Source organism: Lutjanus erythropterus, chromosome 3, assembly GCF_056507025.1.
Source record: "Lutjanus erythropterus isolate fLutEry1 chromosome 3, fLutEry1.hap2, whole genome shotgun sequence".
NCBI classification, from domain to species: Eukaryota; Metazoa; Chordata; class Actinopteri; order Lutjaniformes; family Lutjanidae; genus Lutjanus; species Lutjanus erythropterus.
Genome location: NC_139319.1, coordinates 4,930,927 through 4,948,971, shown reverse-complemented (window position 1 = coordinate 4,948,971; position 18,045 = coordinate 4,930,927). Strand labels below are relative to the sequence as shown.

At 39.0% G+C, this 18,045-nt stretch overlaps 1 protein-coding gene across 1 annotated transcript in view; it reads right to left on the bottom strand.

The window, feature by feature from the left end:
• Positions 1-18,045, bottom strand: part of cacna1ab (calcium channel, voltage-dependent, P/Q type, alpha 1A subunit, b) — a 135,154-nt gene that overhangs the window by 43,511 nt on the left and 73,598 nt on the right. The window contains exons 27-37 of the mRNA XM_084714436.1: positions 17,175-17,312; positions 15,906-16,107; positions 15,645-15,809; positions 14,093-14,203; positions 13,623-13,706; positions 5,242-5,358; positions 5,076-5,141; positions 3,548-3,645; positions 3,260-3,410; positions 1,940-2,067; positions 1,183-1,279 (exon numbers count right to left, since the gene is read on the bottom strand). Coding sequence (XP_084570562.1) covers positions 1,183-1,279; positions 1,940-2,067; positions 3,260-3,410; positions 3,548-3,645; positions 5,076-5,141; positions 5,242-5,358; positions 13,623-13,706; positions 14,093-14,203; positions 15,645-15,809; positions 15,906-16,107; positions 17,175-17,312 — 1,357 coding nt within the window. The remainder of the gene's footprint in view (positions 1-1,182; positions 1,280-1,939; positions 2,068-3,259; positions 3,411-3,547; positions 3,646-5,075; positions 5,142-5,241; positions 5,359-13,622; positions 13,707-14,092; positions 14,204-15,644; positions 15,810-15,905; positions 16,108-17,174; positions 17,313-18,045) is intronic.

The window sequence follows — 18,045 nt, the reverse complement described above, 5'->3', positions numbered from 1 at the left end:
AACACAAAAACCCTCAGCCATCATTTCCCATTATGCTTACTGAGTAGTTTGATTTTTCTATTTTTTGTTACAAAATGAAATGTTAGTCTTGTGTTAGTGTTTGTGTCTGTCCAGAGGACGGTGGTTTGTGTTAGTAAATGTCATTTTTGTGCTAGTTTATAGTTTTAATTATTGATATTACTTGTAGTCAGCTGTATTTTGAGTTCTTGTCCCTTTAGTTGAATGTCTTTAAGGGACTGATGTCACTGTTCCCTGGCTCTTGTTCTGTGCTGCGTGCTACAATACGTTATGAGATAATCTTTAATTAGGCCTACGACAGGTAAATTTGCAGTTATCATTATTATTGAGCAGATAGGCTCTTTTTTTAATCTAAAACAGCAAAAACCACCTCAAGCAAGAATAAAAACTTTTTTGAGGAAGTTTTTTCAATTTCTGTCATTTCATTTTCTAATGGGATATTTTATAATGTGTATCAAAATATATTGATAAAAAGACATGACTCATAATCAAAGCCTGCAGACTCTCGAGCCTTGATGACACATGACTTTGAAAACACTGGGCTAACGAGCTAACAGCTACAAAGGCTAGCATGGCGACAGTATTCAGGCCAAGCCCTCTCTGCGTACGTCTCTGTACTAAAGTGACCCTACCACCCTCGCCCAAACCCCAACTCAAACAAGAACAATGCACATTGCTCGACCATTTTCTGCCCAGGCAAAATTAGACAGCAAGCAGAAATAAAAGACAATGGCTGACTGGAGTCTAGACTCTAGTGTTTACATCATACTGACTTAAAGGTGAACACATCCGTGTCATTTTCCCAGCGTTCAGTCAGAAGACAATAGCGAGTGCAGTGCACCACCTCATGCTTCACACACCGCTATTGGTGTGTGTGTGTGAGTGTGTACAAGAAGAGTGTGTGTGTGCATTTCTGCATTGTCCCAAACATTCTCATTGTCATGTCAGAATGCATATACAACAGAAACCCCCCCAATTCAATGATTCAATGGTGAAATGAGATTAAAACAACTGAATAATGCAAACCCAAAAAATCAAACCAAAAGAAATAAAAAGTTGAATTAAGAATTTGTTTTAAAAAGTGATAAAGAGCGACATTCATTCCAGTCTCTTAAAGGCGAGCAGGTTGCGTTTAAGTTTGTGCTTTAGGGGTTTGGTCCAAACCTTGCAGGCCACCCTATGTGGGCATTTCTTGCCAAGGCCCAGGGGAGGGGAGATAACTCGCAATAAACTGTACATATCCTTATAATGTATGCGCCCGCTGCAAGAAAAATACAAGGAGGGGAGGTTAGGTGAGGGAAAACACAGAATACAGAGAGAAAGAGAAAGAAATAAGGAAAGTGGAGAAAGAAAAAGAGGAGATAAAATGGTAGAGAAGAACAAAAAGAAAAGGAAGAAGAGGAGAGAGCATTTATTTACACTGAGAAAAAGAGGGTTCCTCTCCTGCATGCCCACACACACTCATTACAGTGGGGAGAAGAGGAAGAGGAGAGGGTTACATTCATCTCGACTGCGCACAAGTTGTGCAATTTTGAGAAAAGAAGGCAGAAAAGTTTCAGAGAGAAAGACAGGGAGAAAGCTGGACAAGTCTTTGCTCAGACGGGTCGGCTTTAACCGACCCACTTTTAGCATCGTCTACGATACAGAGCATCACTTGATGTAGATCCTGTTTCATCTCTTCTCGGATGAGATCATGACAACAATCGTTGCCCCGTTTTGGGATGGGAGAGAAAGTCAGGGGTTAAGAGTAACTTTACATTCAGCATAGACTGTCATCTAATAATTGTTGACTTATTTTTTACAGTGTATAATGTTTCTACATTGCAGTTTGTATGTCTGTATTTTGCTACTTCATTCTGCCTTTGTATTTGTATGACTTCTAAAGCGTTTGTGTGTGTGAGTGTGTGTGTGCGCCACTCACCAGGCAGCGGGATCGTACTCGGCCCATATCCTTACATACTCGTCCAGGTGATGCGGCCCCAAGATAGAGGAGTCTCTGGTCAGGTACTCAAAGTTGTCCATGATGACGGCCACGAACAGATTCAGCATCTGGAACAAAAACGAGGTAAACAAACTCATAAAGATCTTTCCAGAACACCATAACTTATGGCAAAGACGACTCAAAACTGGTCAAGTAAATGCTGGAGAGGATGTGGAGAAACGATGGCTACTCATCTACATATACACTCACCGGCCACTTTATTAGGTAACCCTGTTCAGATGGACTACAGCAGCAGAAGGCCACACCGGCTGACACTCCTGTTAGCTAAGAACGGGCTACAATTCACACAGGCGAAAATGTTGCCTGAGTCTCGATTTCTGCTGCAACATTCAGATGGTCGGGTCAGAATTTGGCATAAACAACATGAAAGCATGGATCCATCCGGCCTTGTATCAACGGTTCAGGCTGCTGGTGTTGGTGTAATGGTGTGGGGAATATTTTCCTGGCACACTTTGGGCCCTTTAGTACCAACTGAGCATCATTTAAACTCCACAGCCTCCCTGAACATTGTTGCTGACCAAATCTGCAGTGCATGATGCTATCATGTGCAATATCAATATCATGTGCAATATCAATATCATGTGCAATATCAATATCAATACTCCAACCAGGTGTATTATCATCCAGTGTGCAATACCGGTACCAAAATCCCTAATTCAATGTGCAATATCCATAATCCCCCTATGCCATGGTGTAAATTTGTAAATAATGTATATTTGCTGTTACCATTTCCTATGTTATATATTTTTCCCAGTTATATTTCCCTGTTTATATTGCTTGCTGCTATTTATTGTCTCTCTTTTGCTGTTGTTTCTACTATTTTTGCTATACACTTTGCTGCTGTAACACTGAAAATTTCCCCACTGTGGGACTAATAAAGGAATATCTTATCTTATCTTATCATGTCAATATAGACCAAAATCTTGGAGGAAAGTTTCCAGCACATTTTTGAATCTGTGCCATGAAGAATTAAGGCAGTTCTGAAGGCAAAAGGGGGTCCAACCCATTACTAACAGGGTGTTCCTAATAAAGGGGCCAGTGAGTGTATTTTGGCAATGCCCAACTTTTGAAAATCAATTTTTAGTGTTAGGTGTTGAATTGGTAAGAGACCATCTGATAGCAATTCTTGGGATGTATTTATTACAAATATTACTACTAGCTGCAAGGAAAGCAATGTCAGTGGCTTGATGGCTTAACTGGTTAAAGGGACATTCTGTGTTTTGTTTTGTTTTTTCTCACCAGGAAAGAGCAGAGGAAGATGAAGGAGACAAAGTAAGTGTAGGCGAAGGTGCTGCCACATTCGGGTCCTGTGTTCCCTGAGGCCGGGTCGCAGTCTTTACCGCTTAGACAAGCCAACATTATCTCATGCCATGCCTCGCCCGTGGCGCTCCTGCATGAGGGGAAACATGCAAACACGAAAGAGTACTTTGTTAAGGACCGCTACTGGAAAACTAAAACTCCTGTGGCTTAGCAGTGGCCTGTGTGAACATTCTGATATATGTGGGAAAGAGAAGTTAGGAGACTCACCTGAAGAGCAACATTAGAGCCATAATGAAGGTCCTGAAGTTATTGTGCTCGTTGATGGCACCCTCTCTCTCCTCATCTAGTTCCAGATTCCCAAACAACTGCACACACAAACAGAAACCACACGCAGAAAAACAAAACGTGACTGTATATTCCTCACTCTGATGGTATGATGCAGTAACAACAGAAGCCGTGTTTTTTTTTTGTTTTTTTTTATCAGCATGTTTACTTAATCACAGTGTCATTTTAAGGTACTTTTACCTCACTAGAGCACTTTAAAATTATGTTTCCATACTTATACTTCTAAATCCCTACTTTTCAGAAGGAAATATATTAATTGCCTTTATTTGATGGATTTAATGACTTTGCTGATTCATATTTTACACAGAAAACCTATATTAAACACATTCAATGCATTTTTTTTATTAAACGAATCTGCAGTCTATGAAGTATTAAAATTAACTCCCCAACTAACTATAACATTAAAATGTTGCATACACATTATGCATCTGTGAAGTAATAATAATCCAGTTACAATATACAATATAACTGACAGGAGACAGTGTCCCTGTGTAAAAAGTACTAATTTTTATTAGTTAGTAATTTTTGAATACAGAACTTTAATTTGTAACAGAGTATTTTTATATTTGCTGTGTTTCCACTAAAAGTACCTAGAACCTTTAGTACCAAGAACTATTTTTCAAGGAACTGACATATTCTTTCAGCCTGTTGCATTCTACATTTCCACTGCAGTCTCAAGACCCACAAAGATTAGGCAAATAAGTTTGCTGATGTACCAAAAAGTGATGCCTGTTGTCTCTGATTTTTTGGTCAACTTATCTGTTACTCACTGTAACTCAGCATACAACTTTCCCCCGTGACTAGGAGTCTCTGGAGAAACTCTGTGCAGTTCTGTGGACATCATTTTAGCCCCCAAAAGGTCCCTGCTCAAGGCGTAGTACTGTCCAAAAGTACAGGAACCATTTCTGACAGGTCGAATACTTGCTGGAGTCTCAAGACCAGACCATCTCAGACTTCCTGTAGTTGCTCTTGATGATGCTGCGTTATATGGTGTCATTACTGTTGTATGAAAAAATTATATGTAAAAATAGCTGTTGCTTTTTTATATGTCAGTGGACTAATTTTGCCTAATCTTCGTAGGTCTTTAGACTGTCGTGGAAACGCAGACGACAGTGGGCTAAAGCATCCTTTTAGTAGTAGTTCCTGACGCTAAAATTTCCCGGTACTTTGTATGCTAACCTGGTTTGTGCCAGCAGATTTTTAAAAATGGTGGCTGAAATAAAATGCTGTGAGTACCCAGTCAATCAGAAATTGCTTTTCTTTTGGAGAGTAACACCCCCTGAGCAGGGACTTGATTTAGAACCTGGTCCCTGCAGTGGAAACGCAGCTATTGTGGTCTTGGTACGTTCACTCGGGTAAAAGACGTGCTCTGACTGAACCTCCAAGCTGTACAATTAATCCTAAATGTCCAGTAAAAATCAAATTCCACATTCAAAAGGGCAGTACTCACCTGCATGCCGATGATGGCATAGATGAAAAAGAGCATGGCGATGAGCAGGCACACGTATGGCAGAGCCTACAAGAGCGAATGAAGAGAGAGGAAATATTTGTACGAGCTGTACATGTGCTTTGCCTATATATCTATATCATGTGTGTATATGTTAACTGCTGAATACCTTGAAGGACTGGACGAAGGTCCACAGTAGGATGCGGATGGTCTCTCCCTGTCTCAGCAGCTTGATGAGACGAGCTGCTCTGAAGAGCCTCAGGAAGCTCAAGTTGATGAAGTTATTCTACAGCACAGATGGAGAACACAGTCAGCTTCACCAAACACACAACACCTGCACAAACTCCCTCTATCAAACACAAAAACCAAAAACAACAGCGGAAGAAAGAGAGGACAAAGAGAGAGGAGGAAGGGAGGGGGGGGGAATCAAACCCAACAAAACAGAAGCAACTGCAAACATAATGGCTCTCATTAGATACAAATACAAATGAGAGAAAGACAGAGAAAAGGTCAAAAGACAAAGAAAAGAAGGAAAAAGAGAGGAAATAAGGAAAATCATAACTCAAAGAGTCTAAAGGTCATCATCCAATCTGGTACAGCAGAACGCTTTTTTTTTAAAGAGAACCAAATGCACTGATCTCTGGGGGGCAAGCAGGCCACACAAGATGGAGCACAGTGCACTGTGCCTGTCAGCCACACACACAGTCACACACACACACATACACACACACACCTGGACACAAACACACACAGTCACACACATTTATCTGTGGCCCAAAGAGCATGGCTTAGTGTTATCTGTGACACCTGTGTTTTTTTTAAGTTTTTGTTTCTAGAGAACAGCAGCCACTGTGAATCTGAGTTGAAAAAACTTGGTGCATTTTCACACTTGGTGTGAAGTTTTTTTTTTTCCACAGTCCAGAGAGTTTAGTATGTTGGGTGAAGTGTTTATATGGAATTCAGCCCAGCAAGACTAGTCTTCAGTCTGGTGCACCACACTAGATGCATGCTCTGGTGCCGATCGGAGCTTGCACCAAAAATTACTGTCCGGCTACGATGATATATGTACAGAAGCCCTGAGAAGAAAGTGAAAAAAAAAAAATCTGGCAATCAGCTCTCCTAAATCTGATCTATATGGTTCTCTCTCCTGAGTTCATGACTTAACAACAGGTGGAAAAATGTTTTTCCAGGATAATCTTTCTAAGTTCCTGTGAAAACAGGTGACAAAAGTTTTTGTAGATGAAAAAAAAAAGTTGTAATACTCATTTTGGCCACAAGTGGCTGAAGTGCACCACTACTCCATGTTGTAAATAGGACTAAACGCATTCATGTTTTGACCCGGGTGAGTTTTAATTTCTCAATGCACTCATATTGGATGAACAACAGATTGGCATAACTGCACTCAGCAAGCTGTGACTGGTACAGAACATAATGCATCATGGGAAAAGAAATACCAGAGAGCAACAGACCCAGAACTTAAAGGAATAGCTTATTATCTCCTGACTTGAAAATGCAGATAGCAATGCAAAAAAATCTTTTTATGCATGTACATTACAATGTGTATAGTTATGACTATTATTTTTTTCTGACTAGAAATGTTTTTTAAAGATTTGTGAACCTTTTGAAAATTTTCACCCGACAAAACTTTTTTTCCCCACCTGTGTCACAGATGAAAAAGAAGAGGAGACTTAGGAAACAGATTACAAGAACGTTTTTTTTCTGTTCCTCACTTGCCTCTCAGGGCTTCAGTATATTGGTCCATATGACACATTAACATCATTCCTCATTGTGTGGAATTGGAACCTTCGTGGTGAAATTTGGAGAAAAATGTGAACATCAAACAAATGGTCCCAAAAAAATTTAGGAAGTGCTTCTGGATTGTTTTATGAAGTTATGCAGGGACTAAAGTACCAGCATAAAAAGCATGAAGGAAACCATAGTATTCTTGATGTTTGCTAAATGTGCTACTGGTATGATGAATAGTTTTATTTAGGATACCTGTTGCAAAATCTAGCTGCATTTTGCAGCGACTCAAGTGTGTGAAAACAATCCTGCAGTAATGACTCCCTCTGCTATAAAACTGAAGAAACTATGGAAGCTCATCTCCACCAGTTTGATCATAAAAACGATTCTGTGAGGCATTATAATGAGAAACTTTCTTGAAATGATGAATTAGTAGCTCAAAACGATAAGAAACTTAGCGTCTAAGTCATTAAACTGAGAAAGCTTCTCACTATTTGAGAGACAAACCAATTATTTTGAGAAAGTTTGTCATTGTTTTGAGATTCATTGAGAAGTCATTTTTGTGTTCCTAAGTCAAGTTTCTCATATTAATGACCTAATATGATACTTTTTTCAGCATATTGGCAGAAATAAGAATTATAAGGAACAAATTTGTGAACAGACTCAAGTATGACTGTAGACCAAGTGTGAAAATGGCCTTAAACGCTAGGGAGCTGTGGTTTCGACATGGATTCAGCCTAATGAATTGCTGATTTTTTTTTTAATGTTGTGTCTTTCTGGTGTCACAGAGAGAATAATGCAATGCACAACAGCCAAACTCCCTGGTGAGGCCCCGGCTTTGTGTGGTCGACAGGCAAGGCAGGAAGAGGAGTATGAGGAGGGAGAGGAGGAACAGGAAGGAGGAGGGACTAGCGAGCAGCCTCTCAGTGCAGGCATGGTTTGGCATGGCAGCATACGTTTTGAGGGAAGAACTGGCCTACATGCAGACCAGTGGGGGCCAGTGGGGCCGAGCACAAAGTAAACTGATTCATACATTCACTTATTTAGTTGCATGAAGAGTGTGAGAGTTTATTTTCTCAATTTTCATCAAATTAACTGCTAAAGTTGTCATGATAACAAAAATATACAGTATAAATTGGGTATAAACTGAACATAAAATGTTATTTCTGTAACTTGTTGCACTTTAATTAAATCTTAAATCTTTGAGAGGATCGGTACAACCACCACACAGATACTGTGAGTGAAATAAAATCAGCTGAAATTTAACTACTGTTCCCAGGAGCTTGTGTAACAGGTAAGCAGATACAATTTGCAGTCTCACTTCTTTATGACCAGTCTACCTGGAAACTTTTTCTTCTTTTGTCAAGAAATCAAAGCAAATTAAATATTTAATTAGTAGTAAATTAAATATTATATACTGTAATTACATAAGAAAACCTAAACAGATATTGTCTAAAGTTTTGTAGTATTATTATGTAAAAATGTGTTACATAAATAATTAACTTTGGTAAAACTTTATTTGAAGGGGCGTGCATAAGACTGTAATTACATTGTCATAACCAGGTTATGACACCTGTCATGAATATGGAGGAGTGTGTGAATGCTTGACTGTTGTCATTAAGAGTCATCTGGTAAATTATGTCATTTCTAATACAAAGTTGACATTGTTTTTGATGTTTTTGTTATGACAAGTTGAGTGGTGGTACATTTTGGACTTGTCATAAAGATGTCATTAAGTGTTGTAAGGCTTTGTAAGGCCAGTTGTAACATTAAAACATAAAGCTAAAAATAAAACTTTTAAGTTTGATAATGTCAAGTTGTCATAACAAAGACATCTCAAACTATGTCATCTTTGCATTAAAAATGACATAACTGACCAAATGACACTCAATGCCGACAGTCATAGACATCCATTCAAGACTCTTTCATGTTCATAACAGGTGTCACTGCATGGCAATAACACCGTAATGACAGTCTTATGCACAACCCCTCAAATAAAGTGCTACTTGAACTTCTCTATGTCAACAAGTGCAAAGAGTTTAAAATGTCATCATTCAGGAAGCGCATGCACTGGGGTCAAGGGTTAAAGGGATAGTTTGGATTATTTGATGTGGGGTTGAACGAGGTACTGATCCATAGTCAGTATATTATCTACAGTAGGTGGAGTTCCGGCACGCCCCCCCCAGTTTTGAACAGAAGAGAGAAGAACCAGAAGGTAAGAAATGTACTGGGTCAGCAGCAGAACATATTTTAGCCACCTAAGAAAAGGCCTCATTACCCCATTCAAAAAGACTCCACTGAAAAAAGCAGTAATTTTACTTAGCAGAATGCCTGAGTTGCTGGTCTTCCGCTGCGTCAATCAGTTAGTTTGTTTGTGATACTGTGTGACTTAAGTGGATCCAAACTACCCCTTTTGTCACGCAATAACACAAACAAACTAACTGATCGACGCAGCGGCCAATCAGCAACTCGTGTTCTGTGAGGTAAAATAGCTGATTTTGCCTATGGAGTTTGGTGAGTTCGTAGAGAGTGGTATTTAGCTTACTGACGGAAAAGGCTGTCTGACAGAAAGGTAAAGCAGTGAAAAGATTCTAACTATAGCGCACACTTACACTGATCCCAACTTTTGTAATTTGTCTAAAATATGCAGTACATTACTTAGCTTCCTATTCCTCCTGCTTCTCCAAGCTGGGGGCGTGTTGACCACCTAATGTTGGTAAAACACTGACTTTGATAAAGTACCTAATACAACTCTGCTTAAAAAAAAAAAAAAGCCAAACTATCCCTTTAATACTGGTCAGGGGGGAGCGGGTGACCGGAGGAAAGGAATGGGTCGGGAGTACGCATGACCAATGAGGATGCAGCAGAAAGCTTTGAGAGATAAATTACAAACCAACCAGATTCTACATGTGCGAAGATGTAGAAAGATGAATGGGGAGGGAGTTTTTTTGTGTGTTTTTTTGTTTGTTTGTTTTTTGGTCAGTTGTGGTACATTGTGAGTGGGTGAGAGACATTTTTTCAGGGGGGTGGCAGGAGGAGGGGTTGGTCGTGTGTTTTATTGGGCAGGGGCATGGGGCGAAACGCACACCATCACCATCATTATCATCATCATCATCACCATCATCATCATCATCACAGCACCACCACCACATGTCATGGCGCAGCACGGATGGAGAACACGATGAAGGATTTCATAGTGCATTTTGATTGGATGGATTTTATCAGAGGAGGAGGGAGTGGGAGGGGCGTAGGGCGCCAACAAAGTAGAGAGGTTTAAAGAAAGCATGTAAAGAGATAGAAGAGGAAGACGGAATCATTATGGGTGTCATTGAAAAACCAGTGAAACACAGCTTAAAGTCAACAACAACAGTTAGTGAGTGATTTGAGATACAGTGAGATACAGTTCAGCCCCTCTTTGATGCCAGCTCTATTATAATACCATGTAGCACTCTATTTTTCTATCAGGTTAGCTTTTGATCATGAGAATCTTGTTCTAAACTGGTCCATGAAGGTCTTTTTCCTCCTGTAAAATGTGAATTAAAGTATGCTAAACAATCTTAAAGTTGCAATATGTAAGAATGGCAACCCGTCGAATTCATAATCCAAACCACTGAAATACAGTATATAAAAGATGGCCGACATGGCTCCACTTCCTCCCACTGCACAAAGCTGAGGTCACGTCTGTGCAGTGGTGATCGCTGTTGGAGCTCAATCGTAAGGACTAAAATGACAGAAATCACCTTTTGGGAAATGTATTTGATGTGTATTTTTGATATTTTGGTTTGACTCATCTACTACCTATTAACAATGGGGAGGCAGGATTTATCCGCAGTTTCCACCACGCATGGCTGCGTTGCGTTACGGCCACGCCGTGGCAGCCAGAGCGATCCACGGACAATGCTCACTGGAATTATCTGGTTATGACCTATACTGCAGCCAGCCACCAGGGGGCAAGATGCTTTGGCTTCACTTTTGGGGAGCTGTCATGTTGCCCATATCTAACATGCTCCAGGTCAGTAGGCCGCTAGCTGTAGCTGCACTGGAGCTTTGGACTGTTGGGAGAGGGAGGTTTTCAGACGAGCGGGGAATGCTCTGGGATCGGTACCAGAGCCAGAGTCATGTGAGCAGCAATGGTTAATCATCCGTCTATGTTCACACTTTTATTATTACTGCAGGAAGACAAACCAAGGGTAGTAGGTAAACTGGGTCCTTTTTTGAGCAATGTTTTGCTCTTTTTAAATGACCCAGTTTGTGATATGGATCTATTTTGGTCGTTTTCCAGCGTAAAGTAAATAAAATCTGAATCTGAAAAAAATGGAAGTTGCCTTTCAGAAGACAAAGTTTGATGACAGGGTATGCAGTACGGAGGTGGTGTACAGCTCTCACCGGGACTCTGACTACGGGAACGATGAAGACACCGTGGGTTCAGGCGGAGACAGGAGAGACATTAAGTGGGACAGGAGTGAGAGGGAGGTCAGGCATCAGTCTGCACCAACCTCCAGAGGCCCGAGTGGGGGTTACAGCAGGGTCAAGCCTGATACGAAGAGGTATTATGAGACAGGACAGGCCGAAGCCAACTTCACAAAATATCTCTGCAACAGAATACACACTTTTATGTGTGCACTTGATCAATGGACATGGAGCTTGTCTGCACCTAATTTTGCATACTGGACCCATCAGCCTAATGGTTTTTTGTGGCCAATTTCTGGCCAAAACGCAAAGGCAACACTTCATACAAATGACTAACAGGATACTAGCAGTGCTGGAGAGTAACTACTTATAAATAACTAGTTACAAAATAAATGTTATATGTTACTGGGAAAAAAATATGTAATGAAATTACAATTACTAATCAAAATGTTGGTCACTGCAAATACTGTTTTGGGGTTGCCTGGTGAAGATCAGGACTCTAGTGAGTGACCTATTTTTTAATGCTTAAAACATTACATAAACTTACATATTACACCGTTAAGTATTTGCAGCATTTGTGCAATATGTCCTCACATTGATATGTATTATACTGTAATTCTGATTCCCTGATTTCTTTTTATATTCATTCATCCTCAATTTTTTTTAATCTGCAGAGTTATAAAATAAACATAAACTAGAAATAGATTAAAGTTTAGAAACCAAATCTTGATCTTGATTTGTTGGCTATCTTGCACTTGTCAGTCAGTAGAGTAAAAGTCAAAAAGGACTAGTACTATTAGGAAGATTTTGGTTCAGTTTTGGGAAAATTTAGTCTTAAGAACAATGACATGATGGTCCAGCTCAGTTAACCTGAACTACCAACTAATTTTTGGCTTTGACCACGAGGTTGCAACTACGCGACCCAAGCAACCTGCCACCATCAGTTTATTGGCCCATATTAACTACTTGATGAACCAGCTTGTGCAAAGGCCAGACGTGCTCAACCTGCAGGTTAGCTGCTACAAACTGACAGAGAATCGATCAGATGTCTGAAATGATCAGTTCACTGTCGACAACAGGGCTGATGTCAATTAATGTCTGTTCAGACAGCTGAAAAGTACATTTAGCACCTCGAACATGGCCAGAGGATGTCTTTAATCATGTGAAAACACAGTTGTTTCGCAGTAATTACAACTCACTGCTAATACAGTCAACGTGACTGAGAATTCAGTACAGGTCAGAGATGTTTGACTGAAACCTGACTGCAAAATCAGATCACTGAGGCAAAAAAAATAACAGTAACAAGGTAACAATAACAGTAGCTGGACAACAGAGAGGGGCTGATACAGCTATTGACTTCCACAAGTATTTAGTTGAATATCTATAATCATATTGAGCTCATATATATATAGAATTAAACACATGGACATGCTGATAGACATACAAATAAATTCACAATTAACAATGAAATAAGCATGAGTGTGTTTACACACAACAGCACATTAAATGCATGATCTATCATTTGTACAAATGACCATTTAACCTCAAACATCAGTCTCCACATGTCTGTTCTTCTTCTGTTATAATATGAATGCAGACACCGTGGACTTTATAAGTATTTAAAGTTTGGGGTCAAAGGAAAGCTGAACACCAGTCCAAGAGTGTATGGCAGGTTTTTCTCAAAAAAACATTTGAAGAATTTGGGGTGAACTGCCACAAAAAGGAAGAACCAGATAAAGAACATTCACTATTTATGTTCCAAATGGATTTTTAGAACAAAACCTTCCTTAGAATAATGTGCTCGCAGCCTATAGACACACACAGATCACTGGGTTTCTGCTAGGTGCAGTTAGTTAGTTAATCTTACAAGCATCAAAAATGTATCTGCCTGAACAAATTACAGTCTGACAGACAGCTAGATTAAATTTAGTAGATTTAATACCACCACAAGGAAAGAAAACAGTATCTGCTGTGCTTGTTAAAGAAATGGCTCAAAAGTTTGGGAGACTCTCGCCAAGAGATAGATTAGAAGATTAATACCTCCCTCGTGTCTGTATGGTAAATACGACAATACTGTGGCTAGTTAGGATTTGACTAGCAGCATTTTGAGGCTTATGACCCAAAAAAAACACTCAGTTGGTTACTTTATGACTCCAATCAAAGGCTTGTCAACAAAAATAACATCTGGTGACTCTCTAAATTAATCTAAAATGCATATTTAGAAGAACAGACAAAGGAAACTGAATTAAAACTGCGGTTTATCTAATTTAGACATTCAAACAACAAGGCAGATTTTTCCTTTGAGACCACTGAACCATTTACATGTGACAAGTCAACAACTATCGTTCAGCTGCAACCAACAAGTGTCATCTCGTCCAAACCGTCCACAGCACTTACCCCTAGTTCTGTCACTAAAATGTCAGTGATGCTTCCGAGGACGGACACAAAATCAAAAATGTTCCAGGCATCTCTGAAATAATTCTGTTGGCAAAGAGAGAAAAGTTAAAGAAGTTAGTCCAGTGAGAAGACAGAGACAGAGACGGCAACAATGAGCCAAAGGCATCCTCTCGGATCTGCAGCCAGGGGGCAGTAAGGGAAACGCCCCTAGGCCAATGGTGGTGTTGTCACCGTGGAGACAGGCTGGAAAGAGGCTGATAGCGTGACTGCTGTGAAACACGGTGCGCTCTGGGCTTTTCAGGGACAGGAAGAACATGCTCTAGATCTGTCTACCAAAATAACCCGCTTTATAAATGAATAATAGCATGAAACGCTGAAGCATATAGACTGGGTCAACCCAGATGAGCAATATGTGCGTGTAGGTGCCGCGTATTTGTGGATCGTTTTGTGGTCGTGGTTTTCAGCCTTACCAGAGGGCCGAAAGCAATGATCTTGAGGATTGATTCCATAAAGAAGAAGGTGGTAAACACAATGTTGAGGTTCTTCAGGACTACATCGTAAGTAGTTGATGCACCGTCAAACTACAGACACACAAAAAAAAGACAGAAGAAGAATCAGAACAGAAGTAATGTTTACTCAAAAGTAAAAAGTGTATAGAGTGCAGAGTTCTACCGAAGCAGTAGCCATTGTTTTTCCCAGTACAGACAAAGTCGTATAATTTTGGTTTATGAAAAGGGCTTGTGCCTCCATCAGAGCTACAATCACACCGTCTACTCATGCATCCTTGCCAGAGAAAACTGTTCGTCAACAAACCCAAAAAAGGAGTTGGTTTTGATGTGGAAGATTTGGTAAATTATCACCAGGCAGCAGCCAAATAAAGGGTTTTCACATTATACTCTAATAGCTCTGCATTTAAAATGGGTTAAGTTTCTTTGAAAACTGTTTGTCAAAATCTACTTTGACTTACGTTTATTCTTGATTAGAGCAGCAAGGATTAGATTAATCAATTATCAACTGACTATTAAATTAATTGCCAACTATTTTGATAATAAAATAATCGTTTTAAGTCTTCTTTAAATAAGAAATATCCAAATTCTCTGATTTCAGCTACTCAGATATAATTATTTTCTGGTTCTGGATCTATGACATTAAACTGAATATCTTTGTGTTGTGGACAAAACAACACGTTTGAGACATTTTATGAACCAAACAACTAAGTGATTAATCAAGAAAATAATTTACAGATTAATTGATAATGAAAATAATCATCAGTTGTAGCCATATTCTTAACATAACAGAAAAATATGCATCTTGTTCTTTGACAACAACAAAACAGTATGTTTTGTTTTGTGATCTTGACATGAAAAATAAATGTGCAACAATTTTGACCTGCTAATCTGTCAGCACAAGTTTTAACACAATGACAGGACTCTCGTTCAGAACATTTACTTGACTTATGTGATTACAACAACACAAAGTTTGTCATACTGAGATTTAAAGAAATCAGTTTAATTCCTCACGACTTGATTTCTCTTTTGAAAAACTTTAAGTGGTTTATGATAGCAGACACATTTAGGTTCAGGTTTTCTGCAAGTTTCAACAAGTTAAATTTAAGACTTTCTGAGACCTTTTTAAATGTAATTTAAGACCAAAAAGTAAAACCACAGTTTGTATTAGTGTGAACTGGTTCAGTGTTGGTTTCATTTTGTTGTTACAGTTTGATCAATACATTTTTCACCCAAAACACACTGCAAAGCAAGATTAAAGTTAAATCCAACTTTATAAAAGTAATGTTAACTTCATAATTCAACTTTTAAGACCTTTTAAGACATTTTAAGCCCTAAAATTAAGATTACTGGATTTTAGACTTTTTAAGATTACAGAAACCCCGTGGCTTGTTTGGCTGAAGATATTAAATTTGTTGGTGAAAACATCTCTAAGATAAACAGTGGAAAGTTTTGCAATTGTGGCAACTCTCCCTTAGAAAACATCACAGGTCCACACTCAGAGAGCGACTTGTACCTTCATCATGAGGACGATGGTGTTGAGCGCAATCAGAGCCATGATGCTGTACTCGAAGGGCGGAGACACGACAAACTGCCACATGCGATACTGGAAGCTCAGTTTATTCTTCGGCATGTGGCGGGTCAGAGGCCTGGCATTGATGGCAAAATCTATACAGGCTCTCTGTAGGGATGAACGGAAATAACAAGAGAGTCAGGGTGACATTAATTTTATCTTTTAAGTCTCTAAGAATTCAGAGAATTGTGAATCTCTTCTCACCTCATTCTTTTCTAAGCTATAGTCCTCCATCATCTTATCTCCTTGTTCCTGGAAGGTGATGATAATGAGAGCCACAAAGATGTTCACGAAGAAGAAGGGGAAGACAACGAAGTACACCACGTAAAAGATGGACATTTCCATCCTGTAACCTGGGCTAGGGCCCTGATTCTCATAGGTGGAGTCCACTGAGTGCTTTAACACCCTGAGAGAGGAAGAAATAAAAGAACATGAGTCATGGGTTCAGAAAAACAACTTAATTTAACAACTTGGTGTGTTTTTAGATTATAAGGTTCACTTTTTATTTGACTACTAAAGCTACCACAAGGAGTTTTTAGCTGGTTAATAAACAAGCTCAGTTAATTACTGAGACATTTTTCCAACCTAAGTTCCAGTGAGTAGCACATTAGCCAATTAAAAGGAAAGAGGAGGAGAACACTACCGCTTTTGTCCACAGGGGGCTCCAAAATCAACCAAATATTAACGTTCCTTGTAGTAGCTTTAAATAAAAAGAAATTCCAATCAAATCTGCATAAAAGCGATGTGTTCACCAATATAAACAGTGTAAATGTATAAAAGTCCCAAATAAGGCTAACAAGACAAAGGAAATATGTCATTAATCCACGGCCTGTACTTTACATTTATGTTTAAACAAACCTCTCTGATGAGAGATTTCTAGACATTGCAAACAAGATTGACAATGTCTTATAATTTAAAAAACTAAATTACTTTATTTCACTTTAGCATTTTATATTAACATCTTGAACTTTTGAAATATAGTAATTGTTAAAGATTATTGCTACGCGTCCACTATATGATAAATAAAAGTAGGCAGGTAATAAAAGTATTGATATTTTTCCAATACCATGTGTTTAATAAGATACAATATCTGCAAAGCTATTCAAAGACATGATGTAAGTGCTCAATTCAGTTCAGTTTTTATTGTCCTGCCTGAAATCTGGCTTGCAGCACAGCGACAACCAGTCTGATCTTTCTGCACCAGCACCTTGTGCAGGTTGTTAATTAAAAAAAAAAAAATACAGGGAAAAATATATATATTTTGCGTGCCTTTTTGCTGTGGCTTTAAAAGAGGCATCAGATGTCATCTCTTAAATTTTATATCATAAGTTTAAATTTCAGTATCATGACAACCCTGAGCCAAAACCCATACAGTTACAATATGTAGTTAAATGCACATTTATGCAGCCCGAGTAAAGTTGTGAATAGACGTGTGTGTGTGTGTGTGTGTGTGTGTGTGTGCATCCCACTCACTGCGGCCACCCCTCTCCAGTGGAGACAGTGAAGAGGGTGAGCAGGGCCCAAGCCACGTTGTCGTAGTGGAAATCGTACTTCTTCCACTCCCGCTTCTGGGCTTTAACCTCATCTCTCTCATACACCAAATACTCGCCCCTGAAGGAACACACGTGAAAATCAGTCAGGAAAAAAAACATACAGAAACGGGTGCGCAGAAAGCACCAGGTTTACCATACGCCCAACACTTCTATCGTCTATCTTGTAGAGTTCAGTAACACCATTTATTAATGTTCCCAGCACAATCCTCTAGATGGCAGCATCTTCACAAGTAACACAGCTGATCAGGGGCCTCTGTAATCTGTTATATACCTCAGACAATAAAGCATTAATTAGAGGTGCAGATAGATGACATTATTTGTATCTCTGTCTGTCTCCGTATCTGCATTCAGATGAGGACCAGAAGTGGGTGTGGTTTTTACAGGAAATCATGTTAATGGAGCTGACTTTTTCCAAATAATAATGATATTTGGATAGAAGGAATATCTGTTTCCATTGCACCCTATTGACATTCAGGTGCATCCCTAAAATTAATGGTAAAACATTATGGTACTGGGTAATTTGATTTTTTATAAATCAGAAATACAGATGGTACAAACTCACAAAATACTTAGAATATCAAATAAAATGGCTTAAAATACTGAGTGAACCCGTTTTTGCAGTAGAAACAATTTATTTTTGTTCCATAAATTATTCTTGGCAAACCATGAAATCACATACTATCATACTGAATTAAATTTTATTATTTTTTTAGTTACATCAAAACAAAACAAAATGTCCAATATGTTTCTGAACCCAAAAGTCTGAGTTTTGTACTCTTCACTATGTGTTT